The sequence below is a fragment of the Haematobia irritans genome, chromosome 2 (assembly GCF_050003625.1).
Source record: "Haematobia irritans isolate KBUSLIRL chromosome 2, ASM5000362v1, whole genome shotgun sequence".
In the NCBI taxonomy this organism is placed as follows: Eukaryota; Metazoa; Arthropoda; class Insecta; order Diptera; family Muscidae; genus Haematobia; species Haematobia irritans.
The window spans coordinates 44,524,008-44,535,406 of NC_134398.1; the positions used below are offsets into that span (position 1 = coordinate 44,524,008).

At 31.9% G+C, this 11,399-nt stretch overlaps 1 protein-coding gene across 1 annotated transcript; it reads left to right on the top strand.

Annotated features, from left to right (window-relative positions):
* Positions 1 to 5,489: 5,489 nt before the first annotated feature.
* On the top strand, positions 5,490 to 10,789 carry LOC142224547 (uncharacterized). Its single transcript, XM_075294330.1, has 2 exons — positions 5,490 to 7,186; positions 10,651 to 10,789. Exons 1-2 carry the CDS (start codon positions 5,490 to 5,492, stop codon positions 10,787 to 10,789), a joined length of 1,836 nt encoding a protein of 611 aa, XP_075150445.1.
* The last annotated feature ends 610 nt before the right edge of the window (positions 10,790 to 11,399 follow it).

Genomic DNA, 11,399 nt, shown 5'->3' on the forward strand with positions numbered 1-11,399 from the left:
TGTTAGGATGTGGAAAAAAACAAAAACCTCAATACCTCAGCTGGAAAGCGCAAAAAAAACATAAAAGAAAAATTTTAGAATTTTTTAATTATCTTACATGGGCCTTTGATTTATATCAAGTTTTGTTTTTTTCTTTATATGAGGGTTCCAAACACATCCAGCACATCATAGCGTTGAAGAATTACAAAAAAACGAATCCTCTCTAAGGAATATTGCATTCTTTAATGGAAATGGTTTTGACAGGAAATGGATATAAAAACATATGTATTTGTTTCGTACAAATTACTCAGTTTTTTTCTTACTTTGTTGGAGAATATAAAAACACGGATTTGCTTTCGGTATATTTCTCGTTCATGACTCTTGAGGTTTTGCACAAGAAAAACATAATCTTCTTTTCAACTTTGAGTCCAACAAAAAAATGTTTTTTTGTGAAATTTGTCTAAAATTATAAATTCATTCAAGATAACCCAAGAAACACTACTAATTTAAAGAAGAAAAGCTTTGTGCACAACAGTCATTGGAGTTATAATTGTTACTATTATTTTTTCGCCTCTTCCGGTGGCTCACGAAAAAGTGAACTTAGATATTAGCGATACTACACACCACGCGATCCCAAAATTATTTATCACAATTTGAAGAAAATTTTACCAAAAACATCCAAAAAATAATTAATTTTGCATTTTTATACCCTCCACCATAGGAAGGTGGTATATTATCTTTGTCATTCCGTTTGTAACACATCGAAATATTGCTCTAAGACCCCATAAATTATATATATATATATATATATATATATATATATATATATATATATATATATATATATATATATATATATATATATATATATATATATATATATATATATATATATATATATATATATATATATATATATATATATATATATATATATATATATATATATATATATATATATATATATATATATATATATATTCTGGGTCGTGGTGAAATTCTGAGTCGATCTGAGCATGTCCGTCCGTCCGTCTGTTGAAATCACGCTAACTTCCGAACGAATCAAGTTATCGACTTGAAACTTGACACAAGTAGTTGTTATTGACATAGGTCGATATTTTGTTCCATACATAATTGAGTAATACCAATATATCATAATAAAATAAAATTTGTGTTTTTAATAAAACGCAAACCTAAATAGTTTGTGTTTTATTCCAAATCAACATCGGCCCTTGAAATTTAACAAAGAATGTACAAAAAGGCGGAAATAATTTGCACAACACTTGCAAAGACATATGGTAACTTTGACAGCTCATAGCTGTTCATCAGATATAAGCTGAGCCTTCAACAATTCGATAAAAATCTAATGAAAGCATTTGTTATGTATTGTTAGAAAAAAAATCACGTATCAAAAATCAAAATACATGTTGAAAAAATAAAATTTTTTATAGCTGATGGCCTTAGCAGCCAATGCTACTTTTCCCTTTTCTTTTTTATCATACATTTACTGTATGATTAAAATAAACAATAAATAAATAAATAAAATTTAAATTTTGATATATGTATTTTATTAAGTTTAAATTTGATTATTTTAAATTTTTATAAAAAAAGATCATGATGATCCATGGAATTTTTCCCCCGTAAAAACAAACGTCGCCGCTTATACACCCTCAAAAAAAATCGCTTCTGTAACATATACTCCCAAACATATTTTGCTTCAAGCATATAAATTTTTGGGTATTGCCCAAACATTTATATGTTTGATTTTTTCCAATATATAATATGTTTGAAAGCATATTGGTCTAAACAATATAATATGTTTGGGTAGTCTAAGTTCCAAACATTTTGTATTTTTCCATCTAAATTCAATAATGTTGTCTTCCAAAAAACTATATGTTATTATGTGAACATATAATATGTTTGGAGGCATTTTGGACCCAAAAATATTATATGCTGAGAAGAATTTTCTCCCAAAGAATATTGTGCTCAATATATCTGCCTAATTGTATATTGCCTCACATTTTTTTTTCACTTCCATGAGTTTTTTTAGTTCTTAGCACCTTTTTCATACAAACATTGTAGAAGAAATTATTAAATTTTATAATTTTTTTTTTTTTCAATTTTACCTTTAGCCGGACAGGGATTCGAACAGCGGACCACACAGTTTGTGAGCCAGCACACTAACCACTGGGCTACGTAGCTGTTGTGGTCATCAAGAGATAATTATCGTTATAAGTTATATTTATATAGCATAGCTTGCGGCGCCCACGAGCAGATGCAAACATAACATTGTTTAACAACATAACATTGTTAAACATACATTTCAGTGCACAAAGTGGTTTATACATGCGCGGGTCGCTTTTCTACTTAGTGCGTTTTTTATATACGAAAAAATACAAAAACAAAAAGGCAACAAACGGTCCTTATATACAAGGCTTAATTTTTGTTTTTCTTTTTCCTGTTAAAAAAATAAAAACAAAACAAGTGGCAATAGTTAAGTGGGAAAATATAAAACAAATCATAAAACATGGAGGGTAATCATCACCCTCCTCCCCTTCCTCCACCACCACCTAATATAAGAAAAACTGAAGAAACAATTAATAATCCACAACTTAAAAAGTTTAAAGGCATTATTCCAGACAAACAAAACATACAAAACAACGCAATCCAACATTCAACCAACAATGCAATCGATAGTGATTTTCATTACGATTTCTTCAAAAACAAAGTCATTTTGTACCCGGAAGACCATCCTGGCCCCTTTTTTGTGCTAGTTTCTTCGAAGAATCCTATAAGTGCTAGAGTTAAAAATTCAGAACTACATTTATTTGAAAAACTTGAAAAAATCAACATTCCAGGAAACTATATTTGCAAGAATGTCGGTTTAAATACCTTTAGGCTCACTTTTCATAACTCCAATGAGGCCAATGCCTTTATAAACAACCCACAACTTAAAACAATTAACATAAGCGCTTTTATTCCTGATCGCTTCATTCAAAAATTTTACATCATAAAAAATGTTCCTAAATCTTACAAAGGTGAAAAAATCTTAAATGAAATAATTAAAGAAAAAAACTTAACCGCAGTTTCTGTGTACAGATACAGCTACAAAGATGAAAACAACAAAACATATCCGTCCGAAACCATTAAAGTTGGTGTTATACATGATGGTCTGTTACATGAAATAAAAATGTTTTGCACAATCGTTCAAGCAAATTTATATATTCCGCCATTACGTCTCTGTAAGAATTGTGGTAGATTAGGTCATATAGCAAATCGCTGTCGTTCCAAAAAAAGATGCCTCTTGTGTGGTACAGAAATTCCGTGTCCAAATAGCTGTAAAGAAATAAAGTGTTCCTCTTGCTTAGCAACCACAATCTGTGATACTCAGTGCATTTCCCCCAAGTGTATTTTGTGCAACAAAACAGATCACACCGCCAATGAATCAAAAAAATGTAGAAAATGGAAAGATGAAAAATCTCTAAGAGAAATCATGGCCTTGTCGAACAAATCCAGAAAAGAATGTTTAGATACCTTCCGTAACAACAATTATTATGATGTTTTAAGTGAAAGTGAATACCAAATCCAATTTCCTGAGCTAAACAAAAAAACAAAAACAAATTCTACAACCATAAATGAGGCAATAAATAGAAGAGTTACAAAAACTAAATATAATAAAGTTGCAAAAACCGTAACAAAAAAATTCAATCCCACAGCTACTCCTATAAATATTACTCCATCAAAAGCAGTTTATGAATATGACTCGTATCAACCAGTCTCAGATTTTGAAAAAGTATTCACAATGTTCTCCACACAATTATCATCGATTCTAAAGGCTGCAAACTGTTCAGAAGGTCTACTTTTTTTAGATAATTTCAAAAAATCCATTAAAAATACAACAAATCCAATTTCTCTAACCCCTTTTAATGAAAGAAAAAATGAACATCCTACAACATAACATCCAAAGCCTAAATAAAAACAAAGATATATTAGATTTCTACCTAAACAAATTGAACATACATATTTGTGTTCTGAGTGAAATTTTCAACTATGAAGATAATGACTTTCGGTCAAATTTAAATAACTACAAAATTTTTTCAAAAAAGAGGGAAGATAACTATGGTGGTGTTGCCATATGTGTCAAAAATGACATTAGCATGAAACAAATTAAATTCTTTTCGTGTCTAGACATTATAATTTGTGAAACAAAAAACTTACCAACAAATTTTACAATTGTCTCGGTATATTTCCCGCACTCCGTTAAATCATCAATATTGAAAACTGAATTAGAAAGGTTATTAACCTTCCTAGACAGAAAACAGAATGTTCTTCTCTGTGGCGATTTTAATGCTCGTTCAAGAATTTTTGGTGATTGCAAAGACTCTGTTAGAGGTAACATGATTAAAGAAATCTTCGAAAATTCAATTTTTAGAAACCTAAATAATGGTTCACCCACATTTAAAAAATCCCTCACAGACAATTCTCAAGGATCTGTTCTGGACCTTTCTTTCACTAACTCATTAGCCTCAATATCTTGGGAAGTCTTAAATCATACAATTGGCGGAAGCCACCACTTCCCTATAGTGATGAAAATCAATACTTCTGCAAAAGCAAAAAATAAATTTCTCTCCAAACATAAACTAATCAAAAATCTAAATGATATCACATTATCAAACAATATTAATGATATTCAAAAAAAACTAAAATCGGAAATAAAAAACGCCACATTTGTTGTGACCTCAAAAAAAACACCCAAAAACTGGTGGAATGCCAAAACGGAAAATTTCTTCAGACTCAGGCAAGCAACTCAGAAAAAATTTGACCGCAATAAAAACGCGTTAAATGCTAAACAACTTGAAATAGCCATTAAAAATTTTAGAAATGAAATCAAAATTGCCAAAAAAACTCCTTTCAATCTAAAATAAACAATCTAAATAAAGATCCAAATTCCAAATCACTTTTTAAATTCGTACGAAGCTGCAGAGACTCCTCGTCGACCTCAAGAACGTCAAAATGGTGTGCTGAGAATGATCTTAAGAACGTCAAAATGGTGTGCTGAGAATGATCTTAAATTTCTAAACCACCTCCAGACTCAAGTTCCCAATAATGTTACTTCATCTTTTCAAATCTCTAGCGATGAAAACGTCAAAGATTTTTCAATGGATGAATTCCTGGAAGTTTAAAAAAAAAAGACTACCTCGCCTGCGGCAGGTATAGATGGTATCACTTACGAAATGATCAGACAATTGAACCTCTCAGCTAAAAACCGATTACTTGAAGCGCTCAACCAAAACTGGAGAGAATGTAAGTTAGAAGATGAATGGCGCAAAATAAAAATTGTTCCCATACCAAAAAAGGGTAAGGACTTGGAAAGCTATAAAAATTTCAGGCCAATTGCTCTCATTTCAGTACTGCTAAAACTGATAAATCTCATGGTCAAAACACGGTTGAATTTTTTCATAAATGAAAAAAACATACTTCCACCCCGGTCATATGCATATAGGAAAAATATGTCTGCCTCTATATGCATAAATGACATCCTCAATGTTATCAACTTAAATAAAGAAAAAGGAGAAAAAGTTATCGTTGTTACTCTCGACGTCTCTTGTGCATATGAATGTGTTGATATTAACACCCTTTATACAATATTACAATCTATCAACTGTCCGAAACACATATCCTCTTGGATCTACTCATTCCTCAGCAAAAGATTTCTAGTCATGGGAAATAATGAAATTGAAATTTTAAATGGAGTCCCTCAAGGAAGTTGTCTCAGTCCAACAATCTTCAACATCTATACCAGTAGGCTGCATGAAATTGCTGATCAAAATACTCACATATTTCAATTTGCTGACGACTTCATAATCCTAACACATGACCATGATTTTGACAATGCAGTCAAAGTTCTTCAAAATAAAGTCCTTGAGTTTGCGGCAATCCTCTTAGATCTCAAACTCAAAATAAATGGAGACAAATCGGCGGTAATGTACGTAGCAAAAGGAGCGAGGAAAACTCCACTAATATCTCTTACAGGAAAATTAATAAAGCCAACGCTTTCTATCAAATTTCTGGGAAGAAAGATTACAAATAGCCTCTCGCTAAAGGAACACTATGATGATATCGTATACTCATGTAGAAACTCATTAAATGCAATAAAAATGCTAACCTCACTCAAATATGGACTTCACCCATCCATAGCAACTAACATAACCAAATCGATTATCTTTTCAAAGACTGAATACCTGATCTCATCCATGGCTCACACACCCAAATACTTAAATAAAAGGATTAACACATTTCAAAATCCAATATTAAAAAGAAACCTTGGTCTAACCAAAATCACGCCAAATCATATTGCTTATGCTTTGGCAGGAGTCCTACCTCCACAACAAAGATCTCAATATCTCGCAGCAAAGGAGATATTAAAGTTAAAAATACACAACAAAGAGCTTTATTGTAGTATCACGTCAAACGCCACAAATAAAACAAGCCTAGGACTAGTATACACCAAATTCAAAGATATACTTATAAATACGGTAGTTAATATAAAAGTTCAGGCGTCTAGAAAAGTACAAATTGAACTAAACGCTTTCCCTTCGAACAAAAATACCATAAACAAAGACTGCTTCCTAGCGATATATCGACAAAAAGTAAACGATCTCATGTCAGAAGGCTTTGCTATTCTGGCCACCGATGCCTCTCCGATGGAAAACTCAACGGGTTGCTCAGTGTGCAATATTTCTACCAAAGAAAACTTCGCTTACAAGATTGCAGATAAAGTTTCCTCACTCACAGGAGAGTTACATGCAATTGAAAAAGCTGTAGACATAATTATTGAAGACGGCATTTGTAAATCTGCGATCTTCACTGATAGCAAAAATGCCTGTCTACTATTAGGCAATAACACTCAACACAACTACCTTATAAACGAAATCCTAAGGAAGATAAACAATTCTATGATCTCAAAACTTTCTCTAATATGGACACCATCTCATGTGGGTATTCCACCAAATGAATTGGCTGATCATTTCGCAAGGCATGCTGCTGATGCTGGCTGCTTAATAGAGTCTAAGCACTCTGTAAAGGATGCACAAAATAAAATCAAAAACCTGCTATGGAATGAATGGGTTGATAACTACAAGACGGAAATCACAAAGAAATACACGTTTTTCAGTCATTTTTATTCAGAACCGCCTTCCAAACCATGGTACAAAAACTCAACTCTAGCACCAGAACACATCAAAATCATAAATAGACTTCTCTCCGGCTACACGTATACCAGGGACTTTTTATACAAAATCAAACTTGCGGACACAAACAATTGCTCCATATGTGGCACAATCGAGAATGCTGAACACCTGATTTTTCAATGCAAAAAATATGAAAATGAAAGAAAAGATCTCCTAATATTCAGAACTTAGAACAACTTACGTGATCTACTCAGGACAAAAAACCAACCAGTGGTTGGTCGTCCGCCTTGCGTGACAGGGGTCCTGGGTTCGATCCCTGCTTCGACCAACACCATTTGTATACCCTAAACCACATAGTGGTCAGGGTATAATAAGTTTGATCGGCCAAAAAATGTGCCTACCAGAAATATTGATTTTAGACCCCATAAAATATATACCGATCGACTCAGAATCACCTCCTGAGTCGATCTAGCGCTTGGTGTCCGTCCGTCCGTCCGTCTGTCCATGTATTTGTTGTTCACAGGATTCCGGTCGCAATTATTAACCGATTTTGATGAAATTTAGTACAGCGAGTTTTTTGGGCACAAGGACGAACGCTATTGAATTTGGAAGAAATCGGATCAAATTTAGATATAGCTCCCATATATATGTATCGCCCGATTTCGACAAATGGGGTCACGTTGCGCGTTTTTTGAAACGGATCATCACCAAATTTGGCAAAATGTAATCTTTTCCATCGCCCTTCAAGTCTGCAAAATTTCATCCAAATCGGTTCAGATTTAGATATAGTCCCATATATATGTATAGCCCGATTTTCCCAAATTTGGCCACAAAACCTTTATTTATCAATTGATCTTACTCAAAGTTGGCTAAATATAATCTTCTATAGCACTAACTATATGTGCAAAAAACCATCGAAATCGATTCAGATTTAGCTATAGCTCCCATATATATGTACCGCTCGATTTTCCTAAATTTGGCCGTAAAACCCTTATTTATCAACCGATCTTACCCAAATTTGGCTAAATGTAGTCTTCTTAAGCACTAACTATATGTGCAAAAAATCATCGAAATCGGTTCAGATTTAGATATAGCTCCCATATATATGTATAGCCCGATTTTCCAAAATTTGGCCATAGAACCCTTATTTATTAACCGATCTTACTAAAAGTTGGCTAGATCCAGTCCTCTATAGTAATAACTATATGTGCAAAATTTCATCGAAATCGGTTCAAATTTAGATATAGCTCCCATATATGTACTGCCCGATTTTGAAATATTCGCCCTTATAACCTTATGTTTGACCATACAGGCCTCATTTCGTAACTGATCTTACTCAAATCTTGCACAAGCTAACCTTTTGTGGTATTAATCAAATCCGCAAAATATTATGCAAATTGGTTCAGATTTAGATACAGCTTCCATATATATGCATCGCTCGATTTTCCCAAATTTGGCCATAGTACTCTTATTTATTAACCAATGTTACTCAAATTTCAAATTTTGATGTACTAGCCGATCGTACTTATACGTACTTGTAGCTCTTACATAAGAATATTGCTCGATTTTTACAAATTTGTATTTATTATCCACACTAATTTAACGATTTTCTCTTTTTTAGTAATGGGTTCAATATTAGTGGCATACTAACTCCGTAGGCGCAATATCAACACAGCCAGTGTTGCTAGAAGTAGGGGAAATTCCCTATATGTAGGGTTTTTCTAATATTTAGCGTCTTGTAGGGACGTAGGGCCACAATGTAGGACATTTTCACTCAACACAATTTGTAATAATTTTTACATTTTGGTGGCTCTAGAGGAGGAAATTAGAAGCCGGCAAGGCTTGATCTTTAATAATGTGTGGTAAACTTTATTCCTCTAGAAAATTTTGTCAACATTTTATTTCTATAGAACATTTTGTCAAAATTGTATTTCTATAGAAATTTTTTTCAAAATATTATTTCTATAAAAAATTTTCTCAAAATTTTATTTCTGGGGAATTTTTTTCTCAAAATTTTATTTCTATAGAATTTATTGTCAAAATTTTATTTCTATAGAAAAATTTCTCAAAAAATTTGTTTATAGAAACTTTTTCCAAAATTTTATTTTTATGGAGATTTAACAAACCAGATTACTAATTTGGGTAGAATTCTACCAACTGTGGCAACCGTGGTGGTAATACAAATTTATATTCTAAGTTATATACGTTGCATATTCATGTTTTAAGATAATAAAGTGCTTAGAACCATTTTTGTTTTGTAAAATTTTTTAAATTTAACGAAAAATATAGTAGGAAAAATTGTTTGGGAATGTATGGGAAAGTAGGGAACTTTTTTTGTCCTTGTAGGGTAAACCGAACATTTTCCCTGGCAACATTGACTATGAGCTATAGTCAGATTGACACAAAGCACCCATAGACATGTACCCCTTATTTTCTTAAATATCCAACTGCGGTTTATCTCCCAGACCTATATGTTACCCCACAAATGCTTATGATTACTAATTCTGTAATGGTGGTTTAGGGTATGATATAGTCGGCCCCGCCCGACTTTCTACTTTACTTACTTGTTTAAATATATTTTTTAACATATAGTCCAGATTCGTTCGGAAGTTCCCGAAAAGGTGTTCAGCATTACATACTATTTTATTAATTTTTTACTACGAAATTGTAAAGTGTGTTTTATAAAAGACTTAAAGTCAGAAAAGAAAAATGCTTGATATAAACGAAATGGACTGAGTTCAAATCAAATATTATTTTTTATTGCAAAAATAAAAATTGTGTAACAAATAAAGGTTTTTGTATACAAGTTTAAAATTTTCGAAGAAATTGAAAAACTCTTACAAAAGAAGAACGTGAATTCGAGTATATAAAAATATTTTTCCATCGAATCCTAAGGTTAACGATAACCATTCAAAAGCACATTATATTTAAATTCTAAACAGTAATTTTACAACAGCACATAAATTTATTTTGGTGTGAACAATTGTTTGCTAGCATTTAACACCATTAACCCTTCGTTGCATGACATTGCATATATGCAATGTTAGTTTCTTGCCTGTCTAGCTCCTATTCTTTTACATATTTTACCATAATTTTTTTTGTTATTTACATTTTGGAAGCCGTAGATTATATTTATTATATTTGATAAGGATTTTGTCCAGCATCGTAACAATTTCATTTAAATAAAGCGAAATTAAAATAAGCATTTTGAGTACCTCGAAAAATTTAACTTATTTGTTTTAATATTATGAAACTTTCTTAAAATTTTTTTTAAATGTAAATATAAAATGAAAAGTTTACTCTATTCTAAACGCTACGTATATAGTTTTATAATACAAATTATATTTACAAGTGCTCTACAATGTATGATATCATATCTGCAATTTCATGTGTTTGAGCCGATATGAACTGTCATTGCATATATGCCATATAATTGCATATGTGCAATGTCATGCATTCAATCAATTTTTGTTACTACTAGGAAACTTAACGACGAATATGAATATAAAGACGAGTATTTTGATGATGATGAAGATTTAAACACCGAGTTTGATATAAATCGAGGTCGTAGAAGAAGATTCGATTTGATCCTTGCCCTACATCGTTGGAGAATCGTATAACATACAAGCTGCTGGGTTGTAATTGTTACACGTATATCATCGTGATAGATAGGTTAAATGGGTTCAACATTTTTTTGCGGTGGTCCCCTGTCAATATGTTGGTGACAATTTTAGAGCTTAATATTGAATCGAACTACACTCAGTGATAAACAAAAGGTCAATATTGTGGTATCATAATTAACTGAAAAGTCGCCATTATACCTACTCTAAGTAAAAACGAGAGTCCAGATTTCCGTGTGTCATATAAGCTGGTATATACCAAAACCAGTTTTCAGCACGTGGTACGCTCCAACTTCTTTGTTCCATCATCCGATTCATAAGCGTAGAATTTGACATAAAAAGAGTTCCAAAGTCTCTGTCCAAAAATGAAATTTTTGGACATTATCTTTAAACGTTTACTTGAGATTTAAATTTAAATTAAACACTAGTTCTGTAACAACTTATTGAATTGTGAATTATATATCTGAATTCGTGAGAAGGAAAAATGAAACTTGGTAACTAGAACCATTGTGAATTATCTATCAAAATAATCGAAATGTCAAAAATAAGAAATATTTGTAAAATTGAAACATAAGTTACCAAACACTAAAATGTTGAGTAGAACGGTCAC

Coding starts and splice junctions, on each gene's coding strand:
- LOC142224547 (XM_075294330.1), top strand. CDS start 5,490: ATGTCTGCCTCTATATGCATAAATGACATCCTCAATGTTATCAACTTA. Junction 7,187..10,650: donor GAACCGCCTTCCAAACCATG/GTACAAAAACTC, acceptor TGTTACTACTAG/GAAACTTAACGACGAATATG.